The sequence below is a fragment of the Peromyscus californicus genome, unplaced genomic scaffold (assembly GCF_007827085.1).
Source record: "Peromyscus californicus insignis strain IS unplaced genomic scaffold, ASM782708v3 Scaffold_7__1_contigs__length_154581171, whole genome shotgun sequence".
Classification (NCBI taxonomy): domain Eukaryota; kingdom Metazoa; phylum Chordata; class Mammalia; order Rodentia; family Cricetidae; genus Peromyscus; species Peromyscus californicus.
In genome coordinates, this window is record NW_026294595.1 from 96,013,936 (window position 1) to 96,039,083 (window position 25,148).

At 46.6% G+C, this 25,148-nt stretch overlaps 1 protein-coding gene across 5 annotated transcripts in view; it reads right to left on the reverse strand.

Annotated features, from left to right (window-relative positions):
* Frmd5 (FERM domain containing 5) overlaps positions 1-25,148 on the reverse strand; it is a 278,946-nt gene that overhangs the window by 47,555 nt on the left and 206,243 nt on the right. For all 5 annotated transcript variants that reach the window (XM_052722787.1, XM_052722788.1, XM_052722786.1 and 2 more), the window contains one exon: positions 3,382-3,486. In XM_052722787.1, the coding sequence (XP_052578747.1) occupies positions 3,382-3,486 (105 nt within the window). The remainder of the gene's footprint in view (positions 1-3,381; positions 3,487-25,148) is intronic.

Here is a 25,148-nt window from a genome sequence, read left to right on the forward strand (position 1 = left end):
AAACGAAGGTGGAAGAAGGGCAGAGGCTCAGGCTGAGCGGGACGGCGGGGCACGCCGGAGGCAGCTGCTCCAGAAGAGAAGGGCGGCGAGGTAGGAGCCCCAGGACACTCAGTGAGCAAGCAGTGAGGAGCTGTTGAGACCACGGTGGAGCCCAGGGGAGGAGGTTGCTGTCTGCCTTGCACCCCTGGGAGTGGGAATTCACTTCCTGTACCTCTCCCATGAATTAGTGGATTTAGAATAGCATCATCACATTGGAGAAGGCATTTAAGACTTCTCCAGGACTCTCACGGGCCTCTGTACTCCATGCTCCTTTTCTGGGGAGAGTCACCTCACTCTTGGGCTACCATGTGACTTCAGCATGCAGCCTCAGAAACCACACAGGCTACAGAACCAGACTGCCCTGGCTCCGGACTGGCCTCGCCACTTACCTTGGTTGGACAACCTGGCTTAATCTACTGGAGTCTCATCACGTGCCTTAAGGACTGCATGATGGGATGTGCGTGGAGCTCTTGGCTCAGCACCAGGCACACTTGGTGCTCCGTCTCCATGAGCCTGCTGCCGAGCTTAGCCTACAGCAGACTCTTCATAAAGGCTATGCTCTTCGTTCCCAATCTTCTCTTGTTCATACTCCTTTAATTTTTTTTGTTTTTGTTTTTGTTTTTTCGAGACAGGGTTTCTCTGTGTAGTTTTGGTGCCTGTCCTGGAACTCACTCTGTAGACCAGGCTGGCCTCGAACTCACAGAGATCTGCCTGCCTCTGCCTCCCGAGTGCTGGGATTAAAGGCATGTGCCACCGCCGCCCGGACATACTCCTTTAATCTCCATCAACTCCACATACATCCTTTTTCTCCTCAAGCACATTCTGACCTAACTGAAAAATGATCAACGGGACACATTTTGCCCTTTTACTTTATATACCGCTATCTCTGGGGCAGATGAAGAGATCTTGGTGTATATGGCCCTCGTTATTATTATTATTTTTTTTTAAGAGAGAAAGCTTAGCCCAAACAAACACTGGAGGTGGGAGGGAAGGCTAATGAGCCTTTCTAGAGAATGGGCACATATAGCAGTAAGGACAGTTTCTTGCTATCCAGGCACTTTGTGGCCTCACACTACGGTCCCGAACTAAGCGCAGCGTGTCAACAGAGCAGAGAAAGGGACAAACTTGGAGGGTAAATCTCCAAACACTGATGCTGCTCTCAGCTCTGCCAGGCAGGGAGGGATAAGTACATTAAGGATGGGGCAGGGCTAGGCAGAGGAAACCTGCATGGCAGGTGTCTTAAGAGTCTTTGCTAAAACTCCTATCTTTAGTACACAACCCTAAACATGACCTGGAGGACACAGTGGCTCAGATGACCAAAGGACGAGCAGCATTTGAGGTGGCACGGTGAAGGGCATAGCCCCACCCAGCACCCGTCATTCTGGGTGGTGCTGGGATGCTGTACCCTATAAGTCTTCCAAGGCCCCTGATAATAGCAGAGACAGTCCTATATGGAGCTGTGAAGGAAATCCTGAACCTGAGAAGGAGGGCCCTACAGGATTTACGAAGCTCTGTAGGATTTGTGATGATGTCTTTGGAGAGTGGCAGATGAGCATGGGTGGTGGGTGAGCACACAGCCTGCATGTGCCTGCATATTTTCCCACTTCCGAGGGATGCCAGATAACACAGCCTCACAGTCAGCAAAGGGCTGAGGAATCAAAGCTGCAGAAATGCAGGTGTCTACAGGCTGGGAGGACGAAGGTGAGCATCAAAGCACCACAAATCATTAACTCATTCTTTCAGCAAATGCGTATTGAACGCCAGCTGAATTCTAGGCCCTGCATGGGCTCCATGGGAGACAATGATGGATGAGATGCGGTCTGCATGGTCCCTCTTGGAACAAAGGCTTTCGTAACACAGTGCAGGAAGTGCTATGATGGGCAGATATTAGAGAACAGAGGAGCAGAGGGGAATATACAGCAGGGTCAGGGAAGACCTTAAGCATGACAAGAAGGCAGCTTTGGGGCTGGAGACATGACTCAGGGGTTAAGTGCTTGTTGCTCTTGCAGAGGACCCAGGTTCAGTTCCTAGTACCCCTATCAGGAAGCTCACAACTGCCTGTAACGCCAACTCCAGGGAATCCACCATGCTCTTCTGGCTCCTGAGGGCATGGATGCACACATGGCACGCACACACACAGACGAACACACATACATATGAACAAAATAAAAATACATCTTTAAAAAAGAAAGGGGGTGGGGTGGGCAGTGGTAGCACACGCCTGTAATCCTAGCAGAGGCAGGTGGCTCTCTGTGAGTTCAGGGCCAGCCTGGTCTACAAAGCGAGTTTCAGGATAGCCAGAGCTGTTACACAGAGAAACCCTGTCTTGAAAAATAAAGGGGCTGGAGAGATGGCTCAGAGGTTAAGAGCACTGACTGCTCTTCCAGAGTTCCTGAGTTCAATTCCCAGCACCCACATGGTGGCTCACAACCATCTGTAATGAGATCTGGTGCCCTCCTCTGTGTACATAATAAATAAATAAATCTTTTTTTTTTTTAAAAAGAAAGAAAAACAAAAACAAAATAAAATGAAAAAAAAACAAAACAAAAAAGAAAGAAGAAAGAAAGAAAGACAGACAGACAGACAGGAAGAAAAGGGGATAGTCAGGAGAAAACTATGGAGTGTGGAAAGAGGAAAAGGAGAAGCATGCTCCAGGCAGGGGAACTGAAGGACTGAGGTCTGAAAGGGAGACAGGCATGTCAGAGTTCACAATATCTGGCTAGACCACAGAAGGGAAAAGGCGGGTTGGGAAAGTGATGCTGGAGATGACCCAGGGGCCCAAGGGAAGTGGACTTCCTCCTGTCTGAGACAGCAGTCTCTGTCAAGGCCCGCAGTCTGAAACTTCCTTCACTGCACAGAGCAGAGAAGGGACTTCAGGCTTCGCAAGGTGCTCGAGGGCTTATGTCCGTTTGGCTCACTCTGTCCTGCCTAGACCAGTCCGGCATTGCCCAGGAAGGCTCTACCCAACCAGGGCAAGATTGCCTGAAATACAGGTCAGCCCATTTACTACGGAGGAAGCAAGAGATGCCTCCTTTGTGCACCGGGCTCCATAACCTCAACACTAGCCTACCAGCTGCACCTCTAGTGGGCATCCATGGGCAATTTGCTTAAGCTCTTGAGGCTGCCTTTTTGACCTCTGTGAGATGCCAGGTTTCCTCAGCTGAACTCTGGTTCAAGTGACTTTCAGGCTCAGTGCTATGATTTGATGTGATGATACCAACTACAGGGTCTGGCTGGTTCCTGACTCCTGAGGCTAAACTTTGAATATGAGTCATATACAACCAAAGATTCAGGCCTAGTAATTAACCCTGTGCTCCATCTCTGCTTTGAATTTTGACTTACCCGCTGCTTATCTGGGTCCACAAAACGAATCCCAAAGTAGTCTTTCTCAAGTAGGTTCAGGTGGTGGCAAAGGAGGTCAAACAGGTACTGGCCTTTGGCATCTCTCTGCAAAGAAAGCAAGCTCCATTGAGAAATGCATACTCTTCGGGCTGGTGTGTGTGTGTGTGTGTGTGTGTGTGTGTGTGTGTGTGTGTGTGTGTGTGTGTGTGTGTGTGTGTGATAAGAGGTATGTGCACGTGGGTGTGCACATGTCTATTTGTGTGCAACTCTTTAGGGTGAATTGTGTGTGTGTGTGTATGAGTGCATCTGTGTATCGTGTGCATGTGTGTGTGTGTGCATGTGTGTATGAGTGCATCTGTGTATCAGGTACGCGCGTGCATGTGTGTGTGTGTGTGTGTGTGTGTGTGTGTGTGTGTGTGTGCGCGCACACATGGAGGCTAGGGCTCCTCTCCCTGAATCTGAAGCTCACTGACTTGGCCAGACTGGCTGGACAGCAAGATTCTCCAGCACTGCCATGCCTCGCTTTTGATTTTGGTTTAATAATTGTAAGAATGATTTAGGAATTGCATTTGGATATGAAGGTAGTGTACACCCGTAACCGTCCTCCACAGTGCGACACTTCACAGAGTCTCTGGCGTTTGGAGGCTTTGAGCACCTGGGAGAAACTCAATAGCTTCCCACCACAGAGATACCAGAACTCGAGAATTCCACTGCTCTTCATCCCCATTGCCAATTCCATAGGTCAAACCACACCTGTCTCTCAGCTGGACCACTTCCTGCGCCTTCTAGCACACTCTCTTCCCATCCTTGCCCTCTCCGTCCTTCTCTACCAGTAACCAGAGAGATCACAACTTAGACATCCTCTTAGACATCACGTCTTGTTTGCTGAATAAGTAAGATAAGCACAGGATATGCTATTCAAATGTACAAAAGATTATGCTACAAAGTTAGTTTCCATTCCCTTCTAGGCCCCATGGTCTTCCTAGGGGCAACCTGCAAACAAACTGCTATGTAATAGTCTCTCTATATACAGGTACATCTATAGGCATGAATTTTAATGTATATATATACTTGAAGCAGCAGCCCCAATCCTGCACTCTTTGCTCTCCCACAGAAACAGGACCGAGACTAGGAGTCACCCTGAGACTGCCAGCTGGTGAGTCCCAAGCCAAGTCTTTAGAAGGACTCTCCCAGCAGCAACTGTCTCTTGGGGCAGGGTCTGTCCACTCCTTCCTTGTTGCTGCTGCAGAATATGAGCTTACACTCCTAATTAGAGTCCTCTGGGAGGGGAGAAAATGTGTTCAAGTCAGTCGGTGCAGCATGCCCTATGCGAGCGAGCGCTTCCCTCAGAGCAGTGGAACAGAAGAGGAGAAGACACTGGCGGGGTGGGGTGGGTTTTCCTCTACACACGTTATTCACACCACGGTAGTCACTGCCCTGTGAACAGCTAGCGTGAGTTTTAAAGGCTGGAGCTAATTTCCAACCACACAGAAACCTGGGGAAAGTGTGAGAGAAACGCTGTGTCACTGGTTACCCTGGAGAAACAGGCAGTTGTGCTATAGGTGATTACCATTTAGTCACAGCTCCCAGCCTGCGCCTGTTTATCTTCAGGACAAGGAAGCGGAGGCAGAGCACCCAAGTCCCTGTCCCCCGCTAAACTCAGAGGCTGTTCTCTTCCCAAAGACGTTACTGGGTCATAGTAACTTACTAAGCCCTCATTTAAAAGTAACTCTGTATTTTATGAATCCAGCAGCACACACATATTGAAAATAACAGTGCATGTAAGTGAAGGCATTCATTCTCTCTGCGTGGTGCACAGAATGATGGGAACATTTATGTTTTTGCTCCGTGCCATGCCCGATTCTGGGTCTCTGTTTTGACTATTCTTTGGCAAGGGGACAGAGGTCGCGAGGAGAAAGCAAGCTTGGGCCAGTGACCCAAACCACTTAAGGTTAATTGCATTTTCTGCCTCATAATAAACAGCCTTGGGCAAGAGAGCACTTCATTTTAACCCATCCTGGATGGAATCAGGCATGGTGCACCCTGGTGGGGGAGCAGCATGCAGAAAGCCCCGTCATTAACCTTTCTCAATCCTGCCAAGCTCAGAGGCACGGAGATTTGAAGTCCAAACTAAAGGAGGCTTCATGAGGATGAATAACCATGACTTTCTCATTCTGGGCCACATGGGGTTAAATGAGAACCTTTATGGGACCTTACAGAGGGGTGAGATACAGGACGGAGGCAGGGGTAAGATGGAGGGAGGAGGTGGGGTAAGATGGAGGGAGGAGGCAGGGGTAAGATGGAGGGAGGAGGCGGGGTAGATGGAGGGAGGAGGTGGGGTAGATGGAGGGAGGAGGTGGGGTAGATGGAGGGAGGAGGCGAGGTAGATGGAGGGAGGAGGTGGGGTAAGATGGAGGGAGGAGGTGGGGTAGATGGAGGGAGGAGGTGGGGTAGATGGAGGGAGGAGGTGGGGTAGATGGAGGGAGGAGGTGGGGGTAGATGGAGGGAGGAGGTGGGGTAGATGGAGGGAGGAGGTGGGGTAGATGGAGGGAGGAGGTGGGGTAGATGGAGGGAGGAGGTGGGGTAAGATGGAGAGTTTATAGAAAGAGGGCCCTGTGATTTCGAAGTACCAGAGTCCAGACATGGGGAAATGCCACACGCAGACTAAGGGCTTCCTGGAAAAGGCAAGAGCTGGACAAGGCCTGGCTGGGGAAGGACAGCACCAGGGGTGGGACGGCTTCTGGCACTATTCCAGCTTACATTGAAATTTTCTGCAGACTGAGGATTCCCCAGTTTCCTGGTCAGTGTCAGGGCCTGTGTGTCTGGGGTTCAAGCACGGACACTGTGTGAAAGCTTGGTATTGCACAGAGGATCCAACACATCAGCTCATCTTCTCAGGGTCAGACTCAAATTAGTGGAGCAGAAAGTGTGGCAATTCCTGGGTCATTTTCTGCTTTCTGCCCTGTAGTCCCACACTGCGATCAGCCCAGCTCTCTGAGGCAAAGGGAGTTTGAGGGCCGTACATGCTGATAGCAGGACCACGGACATCCTAACCTTGGCATATACTCTTGTCCATTTTCTTTGAAGCAGGGAACTCTTGCTGAGCTCTGGACCCAGGAGCTCACTTTTTCTGCTTTGCTATTAACCAACAAAATCTGTCCAGGAACTTCGGAGGCTGCAGCTAGATAAGCAGCTGGTTCACCAGGAAGCCAGGGAAGAACCAGTGAGGACCATCTGCTGGACCTACTGTCTTACATAGGCTGCCATGGGGTCCATGTAGCTCCTGGCAGAGTGGAAAGTCTGGTGTGGAGGGAAATCAGGACTTCAGAGGGAGAGAAGACTGGTGTTCCTTTAGACATTGTTCTCACCTATCCTTAATAAACACAGAAGCCCCTTTGCCTCCACAATCACCATTCTGTATGAAAATGTCAAGGGCTGGGGTTGATTTTCACTATGGCACACTCATCTAGGTAGGTTCATATGCCAGGGTCATGCCGCAGAAGCCCTGTTGTCAATCCTTGCTCAGGTCAGAGAACTGGCTTAGGTCACTGACATGCATGTGAGTGCGGAGGATGTCCATGCAGAGTGTGAAAACCCCATTTAACTCATTACATTTTGCTATGACCCTGGCCGTCAGAGCACAGGCTGCAGGTATCATCAAACCCAAGGCGCAGGACGGGCTTGCCTCTCACCCAGTTCTGCTGTAGCAGGGTGTCTGTTCCAGAACACCTGTTGTCATGGTCTTTGGACTCTGGTTTCTAGGTGAGGATGGAGATGGGCCCAACCCTCTGCCTCCTGCCTACATCAGACTCCTCAAGGGTTCACAGTTACACTGATGTCTTAGCATTACATCCAGCCTTTCCTTTCCCCACCTGGTTCCTGGGAGAGGATCCACGAACATGGCCACAGCCACTGATTCTATCAGGCGATGCCAGTTATCATATTCTATGTTCATCTACTAAGACAGGACTTCAAAAAATTTGTTTTACAATTAATTTTAATTCATTAATTGTTTTGGAGATAGGGTCTTACGTAGTCCAGACTGGTCTCAAATTCCCTTTGTAGCAGAGGCTGTACTCAAACTCCTGATCCTCCTACCTCCAGTTCCAGGCATGAGATACCACGCTTGACTTTTTTTTTTTTTTTTCTTTTTTTTTTTTTTTTTTTTTTTGGTTTTTCGAAACAGGGTTTCTCCATGTAGTTTTTGGTGCCTGTCTAGGATCTCACTCTGTAGACCAGGATGGCCTCGAACTCAGAGATTCTTCTGGCTCTGCCTCTTGAGTGCTGGGATTAAAGGCATACACCGCCGCTGCCTGGCTTAATTTTTTTTAAAAGGGTGATATAGTGGCTTTAACAATGTAGATGTTTAAGATATTTATTACTAGGTTATGTAACTGGAAACAAAAAACAAAACCTCAGGGCCATTGCTCAAAGAAAACAGAAAGAACAATTAAAATTTATTCCATTCTAGAAACTGCCTCTCTAGTAGGCCTAAGGCAGGAAGCACTATTATGTGCAGCTCCTATCCTGCAAGGGATGCTCATTTCAGTGTGACGGATGGATTCAGTGCAAGGCACAAGAGGTGTCTCTCGGTCTAGGAACAATTCTTGGGCCTGGCAATGTATTTCCTAATATGCACTAAAGGAGGGGGCAGGATGCCTCTTTCTTCGGGGCTCCAGGTATGCCCATGGCCCAGCCTTCACAGTGGGATGTAGAGAGTAGGTAGAGGAGCCTGGTTCTGCACACGTGTGGCTGTTCCTCTTGCTAGGTCTGGGCAGTGGGGTGAGTGCACGGTCCCCTGCCCAGCAAGGTCCCTGGCACATTCATGTCACACCTGTGCATCTGCCCAGCAAGTTTACAAACTCTGTGGTCCAGGTCTGCTCAGGCCTGCCTAGCAACCCTGGTTGAGATGTCACCGCTGAAGGTCTCGGCCACCACGTGTTGCCAGTTGAACATTACATTACTTCAAGGCCACAAAGTGGTTGGAAGCCATTAGGAAAAACACCCAACTGTTGGGTTCTGAGGGCTTCCCCGAGCAAAGCTCTGAAGTGACCACAAGGTTACACGGATCCAGGGTTTTGATACATGCAGAAGTGGTTTTGGGGAAGGGAATTTCTCTTTGGTCTCATGGCACTCGGTATACCACTGTCCTGCTGCTGGCCTCATTGTGTTCGTGTTCACCTTTCTCCGAGAGACATGAAGTCTGGCATCCAGTGAGTGCCGCCAGCACAGGTCACAGTCTAGGCCCTTGTCCATGATCTTCCGGAAGTATTTTTTGATTAGTTAATAAGTGAACTGGGCCAGGCTAATTGGCAATAGCTGATCTTTCTGGATGAGCTACTCCTCCTGGGTCTTCAACTCTATTACCTGGTAAACTCAGTGCAGGAAAGGACAGAGAAAGGGCAAGCCGGGGTAAGGCTGTTTTGGGAGATGCTGTCCCTGTACAAATCCAAGTCTGACTTAACCCTAGACATGAACACAGTGTCTTTGTCACTGTTCTACTGTTGTGCCAAGACACCATGGCCAAGGCAACTCTTATAAAAGAAAGCATTTAACTGGAGCTTGCTTATAGTTTTAGAGGGTTAATCCATTATTATGCCAGGAAGCAGGCAGGGCAGACAGGGCACTGAGGGCTTTACATCCTGAAAGAGAGAGAGAGAGAGAGAGAGAGAGAGAGAGAGAGAGAGAGAGAGAGAGACTGGTATGGGGTTTTTGAAACCTCAAAGCCCACCCCCAGTGACACACCTCCTCCAGCAAGGCCATTCCCACTTGAACAAGGCCACACCTCCTAATCCTTCCCAACCAGCTCCAGTAACCAGGGATAAAACATTAAAATATATGAGCCTATGGGGGCCATTCTCATTCAAACCATACACAGGATTGATCTCATGGCTATAAACCTTTGTTTAATTTGGTTTAACTCTACGGAATATTGGTGTGTGTGTGTGGGGCTGCGTCCGACAGGGGGTCCAGCCTAAATGCCACCAAGTTCCTCAAAAGATGCCTGGAATGCAAGCTGAGCTCCACAATAACTGCCTAACACCACCAATGCCCAGACACAGGCAAGGAGAACAGTTCTGCTTCCAGAAGGGCCTCTAGCTGGGCCCTTGCCATTGAGAGGCTATTACAAGCTCAATATTGGAAAAGACTAATGACTACATTTGCTTAATGATATTGATGTAAACTTTATAGCCAAGCTATTTCAGAGGAACAGCAAAACCACTTCTGTGCTCCCAGGCTCGTGTGGGCTGGTGTTAGGATTGCTTGTAACTCCTGGAAATAGTCAAATGTCATTTTTTTTCTTTTTGGTTTTTTGAAACAGGGCTTCTCCATGTAACCACCCTGGCTGTCCTAGAACTCACTCTGTAGACCAGGCTGGCCTTGAACTCACAGAGATCTGTCTGCCTCTGCCTCCCGAGTGCTGGATCAAAGGCGCACGCCATCTGTCCAATGCCTCTTAATGGGCAAGTTGCACATGTATCTTGGGACTTCTCCTTTATCTGATGTTTTATCCAACTTTCTCAAGCATATTCCTGACATCTGGCCAAGGTACACAGGGTCTGAGTGCCATACCATCTCAGATCAACAGGAGATCAGTGACAACCCAGCACCGTTAGCTGTCACAGGTCAGGTTGCTTTGGAAAGAGACTGAGGCAGAGTTTAGCAGGAGAGAAGTATTCTTGGGATCAGTGTCCATGGAAGGGACAGAAAGGACACCAAGGGACCAGAGGGAAATGCTAGCTGCTGTGTATCCCTTCCACTGACCTGGCTGAACCTTGGAGAGCCCTGGACCTGGGGGGGCCCTTTGGTTGTTTTGCTTTAAGTCAAGAAAGCAGGCCTTTTACATATTCTCCTTGAGCAGTCACCGGGGGCATGTGGGTGAAACGAAGTCCATCATGTCACTTATCCCAGAAAACCTAAATTGTCACCACCTTATCTTAGGAGCCAAATGTGTGAAAAGCACTCTGTAAGCATTATTATTCTGTAAGCATTATTTCCAATGCTAACAATTTCACAAGGCAGGTTTCTATTAATTCCACTTTATAAAGGGGGAAACTGAGGCATAGCAAAGTGAAATACTTAAGAGTATCCAACCAGTATGTGGGACTCAAATCTGAGTTCCAAGGCACACATTCATCTCAAATAGTGAATCCTGTAAGTTCTTCAAATGGCTCACAGAAGCAACCTATAGCTCCATCTGTCCATGCAGCTTGAATTGGCTTTACCGTTCTCTGTGTCTCTGATCATATAGCCATATGTATACAGCCATTTGCTGAATTCTTTTCTGAATTCGTTGACTCTTTTGGACCTGAGTACTACTGACCCATGTCAACTGGAGAACCATTTTTGCTGGAGGCAGGAAGACAGTGGGCTTCTCTGTGAATGTACTGTATTAGTTTCTTTTCTCTTTTTTGTGGCAAACATACCTGCTAACAACGGAGGCATGGAAAGGCAAGCATGGTGGCGGGGGCATGAGGCAACTGGGCACACTGTATCCCCGGATGAGACGAATGCTGGCACTCAGCTTGATTCTTCCTCTTATTTGGGTAGAATCCCATGCCATGGAATGGTACTGCCCATATTTAGGGCATACCTTCCCACTTCAATGATGTAATTTAAAATTTCCCTCATGGACATTCTCTTTGGCGATTCTAGAATTCTAGACCCTGTCAAGTTGACAGTCAATATTAACCATCACAATCACACAAGTGGAGAAGCCTTCAAAAGCTAACTAAAAAGCCAGGTGTGGTGGTGCACTCCTTTAATTCCAGCACTTGGGAGGCAGAGGTAGGTGAATCTCTCCGAGTTCGAGGTCAGCCTGGTCTACAGAGTGAGCTCCAGGAGGGCTCCAAAGCTACACAGAGAAACCCTGTCTCGAAAAACAAACAAACAAAAGCTAATAAAAAAAACCCCAGTTATTCAGGCAAAAAGTGTTTGAAGATTTTAAACTAAGAAATATGTAGCATTTGAAGTCAAATTGCTTACTTTTTAAAAGTGTGTGGTGTGTGTGTGTGTGTGTGTGTGTGTGTGTGTGTGTGTGTGTGTGAGAGAGAGAGAGAGAGAGAGAGAGAGAGAGAGAGAGAGAGAGAGAGAGAGAGAGAGAGAGAGACAGACTGTGTGGACTATGTGCATGTGAGGGCAGTTGCTTCTGGAGGCCAGAAGAGGGTGCTGGATCCCCTGCAGCTGGAGTTATTGGTGGCTGTGAGTTTTCCCATGTGAATGCTGTAACCAAACTGAGGTCGTCTGAGAAAGGACCTTTATCTGCGGGGCCATCTTTCCAGCTTTTCTGGTGGGGAGATGTTTTTCAAACAAAAAATTTTAAGTTATGGAGAATAGATATTAGCTATTACCAGTCCCAAATCCCCCAATCTGGGGAGCCAAGGAGGCAGATTAACATGGAGCTATACACAATCCTCTCACACAACCCAAGAGTTGTTCTTAACTTTCTTCTTGCACACCTGCACATCTCGCTCGTCTTCAGCACTGCCTGTGTGGGCCAAAGGCAGGTATCAGCTCAAGACAAGCCTTAGCAGAGAGACACAGCGCAGAGTTGCTCCAGGGGCAAGTTCCTCTCCAGGAGTATCTTCCATGTTCTCAGGCATGTTGTTTTTAAGTTGTCAAAGATGCTTAGAAAAGCAGTGACCTCAAACCGGTAAGACGTCACGTGAACAGACTGATTCTGGCACAGCTTCCGGAGTGCACCATAGACACCATCAGACTCCAGGAAAGAATTCTTTCTGTCAGATGGACTCCAGAGATGAGGGCTGATGGGACCATTCCCTTAATTTCCCATTGAGTAGAGGATCAATGTGGTGATATTTTATTTGTGCTGAAATGTGGTGATATTTTATCTGGGCTTTAATAAATAAAGCTTGCCTGGAGATCAGAGGAAAAAGGCCAGGGGATGGAAGTTGCCATAACAAAATTATGGAGGAGGGGTGATGCTTCCTAAAAGAACTCTCAAAGGGAGTGATTCATAGGCTGAGCACTGAGGAGGCACAGGGATCTCTTGGCTTAAGAGTGGATGAACAGCCCAGGGAACAGCACATCAAGAGCAAGACACATTCTAAGAGTTTAAGCCAAATGTTATGGGGCAACAAGGTCTATGGCAGATCGTTTTGGAGGGGTAGACAAAGGTGAGGTGGTGGAGGGCGATGTGGGCTATGATCATTGTATTGCAAGTGACGGCAATGGGTGGAAGGATTTTAAGGAAGTTACTTGTATGGATTTATGTGAATTACAGACAGTAGGATACTTTCAACGAGGCTATGAGTAGTATGGATAAAGAAATACCCAGGCAGCAGGATATAAAGTATTTATGAGAAGAGGAGTTACAGAAAAATCAGGAATGGAGAATGATTTCATCTCTGTAAGGAGGCTGGGAGAACAGGTTGAGAAACTGCCTTTAAATTGAGCATTAGCACAAAGACTTTGATGAATGGGTCATTGAATACTGACTTAATTAAGGAAACAATTAAGATTTCTTAGATCATTGACTTATTTTTAGAGCACACTGTTTTGCCAAGTCCTATCTTTGAAAAGTGTTTGCTAGAATACATTTCCTTCTTGAAGTTACTAATATTGTAGCTAATTATTGAAGCATAGAAACCATGTTTATATAAATAAAGACCTAGACATCTCTGTAGAGCAGAGTAAGGTCTTACTATATAGCTCTGGTTGGTCTGGAACTTACTATGTAGATCAGGCTGGCCTCAAACTCACAGAGATCCTCCTGCCTCTGTTTCCCAAGTGCTGGGATTAAAGATGTGCGCCACCATGACCAGCTTATATTTTTTTAAATGTAGCAAATTAAAGATTGGGCTTGTAGCTCAGTGGAAGAGTGCTTACCCAGCATTTACAAGGCCCTGGTATTGCACAAATCCTAAATGGTCTTATAATAAAAACCAGAAGCCAGATATTGGGGTAAATGCTGAAAGATCAGAGGAAACAAGCCATAGCCACTTCTCACCTCTCCAGCTCCTCAGCTGATCCTGTCTCTGGGAATCCTCAGACTGAATGCCTGAAGATCAGAGAACAGAACAAGCCACTAGATTAAACAAAGAGGTCAGGCAGTGGTGGCACACACCTTGAATCCTAGCACTTAGGAGGCAGAGATCTGTCTGGATTTCTGTGAGTTCAAGGCCACACTGGGCTACATGAGATTGATCCAGTCTAGGAGAGAAACAGAGCCAGGCAGTGGTGGCACACACCTTTAACCTCAGTATTTTGGAAGCATACACACCATTAATCCCAGCACTGGGAAGGCTGAGATAGGAAGTGAAATGGCTGGGCAGAGAAAGGCAGATAAGGCGTGAGGAGACAGGAACTAGAGAGCCTTTCGGCTAGGACTCAGGCATTCAGTCTGAGGATTCGTGGAGACAGGATCGGCTGAGGAGTTGGCGAGGTGAGAAGTGGCTGAGGCTTGTTTCCTTTGATCTTTCAGCATTTACCCCAATATCTGGCTTCCGGTTTTTATTATAAGACCATTTAGGATTCATGCAACACCCTGGGTCTGATTCTGAGTAACACACACACACACACACACACACACACACACACACACAAATGTAATGAATTAGATCTAACAAATACAATTCTAAGTCCCCTTTTCCCGGAATGACAAACAGGATTGGAACTGAGTTGGAGTCTCAGTGATAACCTTCTATGGGTTAGTGGTAAGTTCCACACTAAAGAGAGCTCTGTGCAGGAAGCCATGCCTCCGAGGGGCCAGTCCACCAGGGGGAGCCAGCCCACCAGGAGCTATGTAAAAAGGGCTTCCACCCTTAGGACTGGTAGTCAGGGGCTGGATTAAAAAGCCAGGGGTGGTGGTGCACAGCTGAATCCCAGCACTCAGGATGGAGGCCGGAACGTGAAGGTCAAGGCCTGACAGGGCTCCACAGGCAGTGAGAATCTGTCTCCACACAGAACAACAGCAAAAAGAAGTACATTAAAGAGAATTGCCAGTGCTCAGGCACTGTCAAATTGTCACAGCGCTGTAAATTGTTTTCCCTTTTAAGCTGAATTCCTCCCAATTCATTTACGTTTTTATTAGCTAAGGGACACTGGGAAATGTGTTCACATATATTTATTCACTGATTGAGTTTTACAAATAATAGCTGCTCGGAATTCATGATTTTAGAGTGTGTAAAGGTCAAGAATATGGAATTTCAACTAAAATCTGCACCGACAGCCTTAAGATCGGAGTCTCTAGACAAACACCCCTCCCTCCCATACAGCAATCCAGTACAAAGGCTCCCGCGGAGACAAGGGCGTTTCCAACTGCAGTGACTTAAGACTCCTTATGAGACCCAACAACTTGCTTTTCAGAGTCCATGGGGCTTTGACAATCTAAATTTAGGCTTGCTTAATGGAGTGGCTTTGCTTTAGAAAACATTTTTGTTGGAAATCTGAAATGTGTTCCCCCGTCAAATACTTGACTCATCTGGAACAATGGGGCAGAGGGGACCAGGATTAGTTACTACAGCTTAACTATTTATAATGAAATGAAGTATTTTCTACTTTCAGTGACTGTATATATGTATGTGTGTGTGTGTGTGTGTGTGTGTGTGTGTGTGTGTGTGTATTTAAGTATAAATTAGCCATGAGTAATTAGGCATTAATGAAGACATACAGCATATATTTATGAATAACAGTGCTCCATAAAAGAGAGTACCAAAATATTAAGAATTGGGCTGGGGATATAACTGAATGCTAGAGTGTATGCCTAGCATATGTGAGGTCCTAGGTTTGATTCTCAGTACCACAAAGAAGTTTGTGTGTGTGCATGTACTAAGTAGACCCAGAATTTTAAGACCAAAATAATATTAGACTTTTTTTTTTTTTTTTTTTTTTTTTTTTTTTTTTTTTTGCTTTCCAGAGTTCACGGGCTTTGATAGTCTAAATTTAGGTTTGCTTAATCAAGTGGCTTTGCTTTAGAAAACATTTGAGACAGGGTCTCACACTGTAGCCCAGTTTGGCCTGGAACTCACTATGTAGTCTAGGCTGGCTTTGAACTAGCAGTGGTTCTCCTGCCTCAGCTTCCCAAGGTTACAGCAGCCAGTTGTCACATTGTCAATTTACCTCTGTATTGAGTGAATTAGCATCCTCCCAGGTTCATGTCCAGGTAGACACTCAGAATATGCACTTATTTGGAAATGAAGTCTTTACAAATATTGGGTCAAATGAGGTCATATTGGGGTCCAATTTGTATCTTTTGAAGAGAGCCACGTGGAGTCACAGGGCAGAGCATATGAAGACAGGCAAAGACAAGCCATGAAATGCCATCACTTCCTCCGGAGGGACCCTGGTCATGGCGGCATCTTGATTTTGAGTGTCTAGACTCAAGAACTGTGAGAAAACAAGCTGATGCCACTCAGTTTGCTCTACCTGCCACTGCAGGCCTAGAAACAAGTGCACTCTTTCCTTCAGGTCAAACAAACGTCCTTTGCTGGCCAGAGCAATAGCTGCTCTTCCAGAGGACCTGGGGTTTGATTCCCAGCACCCACAAGGCAGCTCACAACCACCGGTAATTCCAGTTCTAGGGGATCCAAGCCTAGGCACACATGTACTACGCAGACATACAAGCAGGTAAAACACCCATACACATTAAAAAACGTCCTGCTTTGTTTGAAAAAATTTCTCCCCAGACCTGGTCATTGTGAGTTTCTTTCTCTCCCACAGCAAAGTACAGACTGCTACCTCTCGCTCCTCTTCTTTTGAGTCAGGATCTCTCCATAGTTGCCTCTTCCTCCTGGGACTGCTAGGATTACAGGCATGTGCCACCATGCCAGGCTCAGACTTTCCACTGCACAGGAGGTTCTCCATGACTGACATGCCTTTCCTTCCTTTTTCTTTCTTTCTTTCCTTCCTTCTTTCTTTTCTTTTCTTTCTCCTTCCTCTTCCTCTTCCTTCTCCATGATTGACATTTTCCCCTCCCTCCCTGCCCCCTTCCTCTCCTTTCTTTCCTCCTCCTCCTCCTCATTTGGTTTTTCAAGACAGGGTTTCTCTGTGTAGCCCTGACTGTCCTGGAACTCACCCTGTAGACCAGCCTGGACTTGAACTCAGAGATGCACGTGCCTTTGCTTCCGAAGTGCTGGGATTAAAGGTGTCCCATCACTGCCTGGCAACATGTCCTTATTTTTCAATGCCATGTCCCATTGGTCACTTCCCTTCCCATTCCCAAGCAGCCAGACACTCATTGCTTTAATGAAAGCTGATTCTTGATATTATCAATGATCTCCCTAATTTCCCACCTCTGCACCTTTGGACATGCCTGGAATATTCTCTTCTGATTCTATTTGTTCAAATTACAGCCAGACACAAACACTTAGGCAAAGTAATACTGACTCTTGCCAGAATTATTTTTCCTTTATTTGTATATTATTCTATCATTTGCAATACCCCGTTGTGTTCTAGGTCACTATTTGAGCTCTTAAACTCTATAAATGCCTTAAGGGCCAGGGCTATTTTCTCTTGCTATTTTAGTAGTCACTAAATATATATCTTGACTTAATTCCTGGCATGTACTATGTCTAAAGGTCCTTTTGGCACTGAATGTGGCCTTGTGTTATTTAATGGTTTCATGTATGTGTGCATTCGCTCCATTGATATTTAAATTCTTCATACAGCTGAGGTGGGAGCTCGTCTCAAGTATGTATCAGGGGTCAGCCTAGGGATCCGGGCAGAATTCACACACAGACCCCGAGGGTCCTCTGCCTGCCTCTTCCCCAGCAGGATTTTCCTCCACTTCTCAGCTGTTGCACTTGGCCCTACGTTTGGCCTCTATGGGTTTGACAGAAACTGGATTTCCTTTCCCTTCCTATATGATACCAGATAGGGTCTGTCATTAAGCCAGGAGCCACAAAAGGGAAACTGACCCCTGCCACCTCTTTCTTCAAAGACAGACCCAACTTCAGTTTCTGCCTGTTTTCTATTAAACTCCAGAGGTGCGAGATGGATCTGTGTGAGGGCCTTTTAATATTTTATTAGTATTTATTGTCATCAGTTTCAACACGAAAGACTTGGTCATTACAGAAAATAGAAGCTGTCTTGGCTAAAATGCTGGATGTCATTGGGGAAATGCTTTTTCCCGCTGAATACAAAGAACTAGAAAGAGTAGTAAACAAATGTCAAAGCCACAGTCAGCTGTAAATGGAGGGGGTGGTTTCTACTACTGATTAGTTAAAAGAATAAGGACATCGCTTTTGCCTATTGCATGGGAACATGGTTACAAATGGGTTGGATACGGGATACCTGCGCCTTTTAATGGCTGCCATGTTCACACTCTCGACTCACTGTGCATAAAGTAACAGGAAAACCACAGAACGTGGTGGATCCACAGCAAAGGCTTGCACTTTGAATGTGCTGAACTGCACACTGATGACCTCTCATGACATTGACAGTTGGGTGGGTCACTGCAGACAGAGCAAAGCTTCCGCCTCTTCAGTATCTTTCCCAAGGTCACCCTTCCTCTGGCTGACTCTCCTCCTCTACTCCCTCAACGCTCTCTAGTTCTCTTCATCGTCATTATTATTATTACTAGTGGCTTTTTCAGAGAGGGCTTCATGTAGCCCAGGCTGGCCTGGGATGGAGTTGAGGATGACCTTGAACTCCTGACCCTCCTGTTTCCACACCCCAGTAATTACAGGTGTATACTACCACACCAGGCTGTTTTTTTTTTTTAAGTTTTCTTTATTACATTTATTTATATGTGTGTGCATGCATGTGTGCCACGGCACCCACGTGGAGGTCATTAATAATATATTAATGTAAACAACTCTGTCCTCTTTCCACCGCATGGTCCTAGGGATTGAACTCAGGCCATCAGGTGTGGCTGCAAGTGTCTTAACCTACGTGTTCTTGCCCACACTGTTATCTTTCTTAAAGGCAAAGCTTGTGACTGCTGGAGATATGACTGTGTATCTATTCTGCCCCTTATGACCAGGGCAGCCTCATAGAGCAGTGTCTCCGGGGTGTCTGCCTCCTCAGTATCGAGTGCGTGTGTCCTCATGTGCAGCATGAGTGTAAGGGCCTAGGTCTAACTGTTTCTCCTGTCACACTGGTGAATTCACACACATGTGGAAATCATACAGGAAGGAAAGCATGCTTAAAGCTGGCAGAATCTGAGCTGTGTGTGCCAGGCAGTTTATTATACACATCATCTCTATGTGTCTCCATTTTTCAGATGGGGACATTCAGGTTCAGAGTCACTGTTCACTGTTTTCACCCCAACACACAGCCTCTGTGGCACTTCTAATATAGTAATGTAAACTGCTTTAGAATCATGACAAAGAGGTCTGGGCATACTAGAAGAGGAAGCTGGATCGTGCTATGTGTTCAGGAGAGGAGGCTTTGGGGTGCAGTGGTTGAAGGATGGGGTTTAAAGGGAGAGTCCTGCTAAGTGTGGCCGGTGGCTTGAGGAGATCTACAGACAGACGTGATCTCAGACTTCATCTTGCTCTCTCAACCCCCTCTTCCTACAATGCAGTCTTACAGCATCCTGTCCGTTCCTCAAATACCCCAAGCTCATTTTAAAGATAGACTCTCCGAATGCTGGCTTGGTTAATTCATTTACTAAAGTTAATTAAGGCAGCTATGTTGGAAGTCCTGCAGGCAATTCAGTCTTTAAACCTTGAGTAACACAGTTTCAAACACTAAACCTCTCTGTTTACTTATAAGTGAGAAATGGATAAGCTTTGACATTCCCTGAATTTGGTCCAATGGGAAAAGAAACCCTTCTTACACCTGTAGAAGTGACTCCATTTAAAGTTATTACATATTCTAACTTATCTTATATTGTTATGACAAACACCATGACCAAAAGGAACCAAAAGGGGCGGGGAAGGTTTATTACACCAGGTCATGGTCCATCACTAAAGAAAGTCAGGGCAGGAACTCAAGCAGACATTTGAAGCAGAAACCACAGAGGAATGCTGCTTGCTGGCTTGCTAGATCATTCATGCTCAGCTAGCTTTTTAATACAGTCCAAGACCACTTGCCTGGGGAATGGTGCTGCCCACAGTAGGCTGGGCCCTCCTACATCAATCAATCATCAAGAAATCCCCCCCTGGATGTGCCCATAGGCCAGTCTGATCTGGGCAACCTTCCAATTGTGTCTCTTCTCAGGTGATTCCAGGCTGTGTCAAGTTGACAGTTAAAACCAAGTAGGATATGACTTAACAAATACTTATATTTAAGTAACTGGTTTCATTTTATGACAGCCTTAAAAGTATGAAATCTTAAATGGTTTACTTTTAGTAACATTACCTAGGTCTGGCTGGTGGATATTTACACTGGATCTGAGAATGTATCTAAAGAATACTAGTTAAGAAGCATACTTTTGGAAGATTACAAAAACCCGTGCATGGATTCGAAATTTTTCCATGTATACTTCGCTTCCAACTCCACATATTCAGAAACTGTAATCTCAATTTCACTTTGGTCAACTGAAGTTAGACAAAAACCTGACATTTGAAACTGTCTTCCTATATGGTTTATGCATGGTAAATTGTTTATAGAAAAACAATTTACAAAAGAAAAATCCATTTGGAATTCTAAATTTATTTTAATGAATTTTTCTTTTTTTTAAAATTTATTTATTTATTATGTATACAGCATGTATGACTGCAGGCCAGAAGAGGGCACCAGATCTCATTACAGATGGTTGTGAGCCACCATGTGGTTGCTGGGAATTGAACTCAGGACCTCTGGAAGAAAAGTCAGTGCTCTTAACCTCTAAGCCATCTCTCCAGCCCTGAATTTTTATTTTTAAAGACATGGTCTCACTATGAAACCAAGCTGGCCACAAATTCACAGAGATCCACCTGCCTCTGCCTCCAGAGTGCTGGGATTAAAGATGTGTGCCATCACACCTAGCTCTAAATTTGATTTTAAAAGCATGGTGTTTATGATCCCTGGCAGTGGTCGCTGAAAAAAAAAAATGGTCCCCATAGGCCCATAGGGAGTGGCACTTTTAGTAGATAGTATGGTCTTATTGGAGCTGGTGTGGCCTTGTTGGAGGAGGTGTGGCTTTGTTGGAGTAGGTGTGGCCTTGTTGGAGAAGGTGTGGCCTTGTTGGAGAAGGTGTGGCCTTGTTGGAGTAGGTGTGGCTTTGTTGGAGTAGGTGTGGCCTTGTTGGAGGAGGTGTGGCCTTGTCAGAGGAGGTGTGGCCTTGTTGGAGGAGGTGAGTCACTGGGTAGGCTTTGAGGTCTTAGAAGCTCAAACCAGTTCACTTCCTGCTGCCTACAGATCAAGGTGTAGAACTTCCAGCTACCTCTCCAGCACCATGTCTGCCTGCACAGCACCATGCTCTTGCCATGATGATAATGGACTAAACCTCGGAACTGTAAGCCAGCCCCAATGAAATGTTTTCCTTTATAAGGGTTGCTGTGGTCATGGTGTCTCTTCACAGCAATAGAAATCTTAACTAAGACACTGGCTTAAAGAAAATTTCAAAGAATGGAGAGGTATTAAAAACAGAAAGAAAGCTGGATGTGGTGGCCCACGTTTTTAATCCCAGCACATGGGAGGCAGAGGCAGGCACGTGGATTTCTGAGTTCGAGGCCAGCTTGGTCTACAGAGAGAGTTCCGTGACAGCCAGGGCTACACAGAGAAACCCTGTCTCCAGGAAACACCACCACCACCAGACAGAAGAATGAGGGAAAAAGATGGAGGAGGGAATGAGTAATTTACATCACTGGCCGAGGCTGACAATCAGAGGAGGGAGAATGGCCACTTGGAAAGGGAACACAGTTGCACGTTAAGAGAGAGCATAGAGTCCTGGGAAAGGCTTTGCTTTTTCTAAAGTCAATTTCACTTATGACTGAGGCAGAGGCAGCTGAAATACACTAAAATTAACACATAACTCAAGCCCTTCCCTATCTAAAACTCTCCCAGTATAGACAACTTTCTGCCCTAGAAGGCAACAGCTAACAAATGGCTGTGCTAACATTTATGAAATAGCTCTCTCTCCTTGGGCGTCTCCTTCCCCGGGTGGACATGCTCAAGAGGGGTGGGAGGGGAGAAGAGCGAATCCCTTACTGGAGGAGTACTAACTACGCATCCAGCGCGGTGCCTGTGTTACTTAACTGTTACACCATCCTTAGGTGGCAGGTGCTATCGTCAGGACTACTTGATGGGTGAGAAGGAACAGGAACGATGGGTGGCCTTCACAGTGAGTGACTGAGCTGGCTAACTACAGACCTGAACACCTCATCACTGTGTTATAAGTCATTTCCCACAGTCAACAGGGTTAAGGGGCTGAAACTCTATGTGTAGCGGGCTGCTGCCTGAGAAATGTGTTAGGATACATCAGAAGAGGCCCTGAGGGGCATCAGTGTTAGTCTCTGCCACTCACCCTTATTTTTAAGCCATGGAGAGGAAAGAAAAAAAAATCCTACCAGAAGCCATCCTTTCAAATATGAACAAGCCAAAGAGTTAAAAATCGGTTTGGATTTCTGACATGTTCACTCCATTATATTAAAATTTCCACTGAATGTCAAACACTCCTTGAGGGGAACATTTCAGCAACTTGGTGGCTGAATCATGTAGCAATTACAAGTGTAACTTCTAAAGCAGTTTCCAGAAGGAAGGGGGATTTTTTTCCAAAGTATGTATAAATACACATATACAGCAATAGTCTCCATATAGGTGTCTCCAAGCTAGGCTCCCATTTTTAGGGTAGATTTATATGCAACCAGCTCTAAGACTTCTCGGAAAAGGACAGGCCTACACTGTCTCCCAACTAACATCCTGTAGAGCAAAAGTTCTCATCCGGTTTTTAGGCATGACCCACTTTAAAGGTTCAGGTTCCATGAGTCACAGGCAGATCTTCTAAGGGAGCCGGTAGGCTGCAAAGAGCGGATGAGGGGGAAATGCTAAGAATGTCCGCAGTCTGCTACCTTAGTCTCTTGGCTCAAATTACACTGGGGTGGGTGGGTAAAAAAATCTAGAATTTTGGGACCTTTTCATGGGACACTTTGCTTTGCAGCCAGCCAGGCCAGAAGCAGTAGCACATGGGAGTCAGAGCTTCCCCTACCCACAGGCAGAGAGCTCAGCAGGGCTCACACAAGGATTGTCACAGGCATCTAAGCGTGCCACTTGGTGGCCTGTGTGGATGCTGTCCCCCCCCCCCCCCCCCCCCCCCCCCCCCCCCCCCCCACCCCCCCCCCCCCCCCCCCCCCCCCCCCCCCCCCCCCCCCCCCCGCAAAGCTTCATGACATCCCCAGGGTAACTGCAAGCTCCTTACCTCCCCCTTTTCCTCCCTGCCACTTACACTCAGGGGTCACACGAGCCCCCTTCCTCAACGGCCTGGATTTCCCCTCTCTTTTCTAAACCAGTCTCCAGGCACCTTTAACTCTCATTATTCCCACTAGATTGAAGGCTCCCTTCAGGTCAGATGAACAGCCAGTCCTCATGGAGCCTTGCAGGTAGATGCTCACATAAAAGACTTAAAGTGCTTCCAGAATGGGGTCTCGGAACGCTGTCTGCAGCTCAGTGGAACATGTAGGGCTGCACGGGCGCATCTGAACCTCGGCTTCTTTGCACACCACTGGAGTTGTCAGATGGCTCTGCACATGTGATGGTGTTTTTGTGTAAGTCTGCTTTGTGTACTCACTAGCATCCCTAAGGTGAAGCAGTCCGATTAGGCAATGACTATTTAAACACACATTAATCATGCATTAGAAGTCCTAGGATGAATAGCACAATGCTCAGGAAAATATCTTGGACACAAGGCATCCATTACAGACAGAAGTGATCTCTCACATCCTGCCTGTGTACATATTTGGAGAGTAAGTGCACTCCAGGGAGCTATGCTTACTTAAAAAAAAGAGAGGCTGGAAGAGAAAAAAAGAAGGTATTTGTATGCTCCATAGGCTCCAGGGCTTAGGAGAAACACTTGCTAGGCAGCCAGGAGCTTTAGACTTTACTGGTCATCATGATGGATGTGCTGCCCAACACAAGCGTCCCTTAGTGTTCTCAGCTGTGTTCAGCTGTGTCCCTTTTCCTTCATAGTAAACAGGAAGGCTAGGGACTTCTATACTGTTCCCGGCAGGCTCTGGCTACAAATGCAGGCTCCATGCCTAGGGGGTCTCTCCTCTTCTGGGGCTAGGGCAGCCACGTGTGAAAGACAGACGTGCTTCTAGACTTGGGGGTGGGTGAGAGAGGTGAGGGAGGGAACACAACGTGACCAGGGCCAGGAGAGTGGCTCAGTGGGTAAAAGTACCTGCTACCAAGCCTGACGACCTGAATTTGATAGCTGGAATCCACGTGGTGGAAGGAGAGAACCAGCTCCCACAGCTGTCTCTTTACCTCCACGTGTGTGCTGCAGCACACACACACACACACACACACACACACACACACACACACACACACACACACACAGAGAGAGAGAGAGAGAGAGAGAGAGAGAGAGAGAGAGAGAGAGAGAGAGAGAGAATAAAGAAATGTAATAAAAAAAAGTTGGTGCCGGCTCCTTGGAGATGCTGATTCCACACCTCTCAGCTGAGGCAGGCATACTTGAATACAGATGATGTAGTCACTCCTTTGGGCAGAGCCAAATTAAGAGCATTATCAGTTAAGCCTCTAAATGATAGTTTTATCTAAATGACACAGACCAAGGTCAAGTGTTCACTGGATAAATCCAAGCCCAGGGTGAGCACAGCCTAGGATGTGGCAAATTGAGATGGTGAAGAGAACACCAACTACTGGGCACAGGTGGACACCTTAGAGCAACCTCCAGATGCTCGGAAGGCTGAGAGAGAAGTCTGAGTGTGTAACAGCCAAAGGCTTCTCTCTCCATCATTTCAGCACTTTGATTACAGGCAAAATGAGACTGACTTTTAAAACTGGGACATGCATGCATGCATGCATGCATATATACATATATCTTGATAGAATGTCCTTCATATAAACAGAAGTTGATTGCACTTTAAAAGCAGTGAGCATTCCGGTAACATGTAAGACTGCATGAAGAAAACACTAGAAGAAGAAAAAACAAACATCAGCATACTAAGGTGCTGAAGTTAGGTCAGAAGTTTTTTCCCCTTCTTAGTTTCTAAATGCTCTATGCATGATGGCATGATATTTTTGTTTGTTCGTATTGTACACGCACGCATGCGTGCCTGCATGCCACAGCCCACAGATGGAATTTAAAGGACAACTCTGTGAATTGATTCTCTCCTTCCACCCTCAGGTGGGTTCTGGGGTTGAACTCAGGTCCTAGACTTATTTACATCGCAAGTGCCTTTACCTACTAAAACATCTTATTGGCCAGTGTGAGATTTTTTTTAAGAGTAAAAAATATTTTATACATAAAATCATTTACAGTGCTCTTAAACTCCAATAGTAAACAGTTCATGCTCTAGATAATTAAAAATAGGTTTCTGAATCCCCATCTACCAGATGAGATAATGGTTAATGCACCTCTGACAGTGAAATGCCAGGAGATGCTATCACCTCTCTGTGCTTCTGAGGATTGGGCTGCATGAGCAAAGTGTTCAGAATGACTCTTCTCTATTGTGGTGAGTGGCTGAAGGGATATGCCTGCCACCCCTTTGAAAATAAAGGAATGACAGCCCATGACATCTACTTTGCCCAGGCCTGTCTCCCATCTTGGATGGAGACCACACTAAACGGATTTCACAGAGCACATCCTCTTGGGCTCTGGTCTATACATATACCTGTGTGCTTCCAAATTGCTATGTGGTGAAACTGCCAGAGGCCCTTATCAAAGGTAGCTATGCTGCTTTCCCAGGATGGGTCCA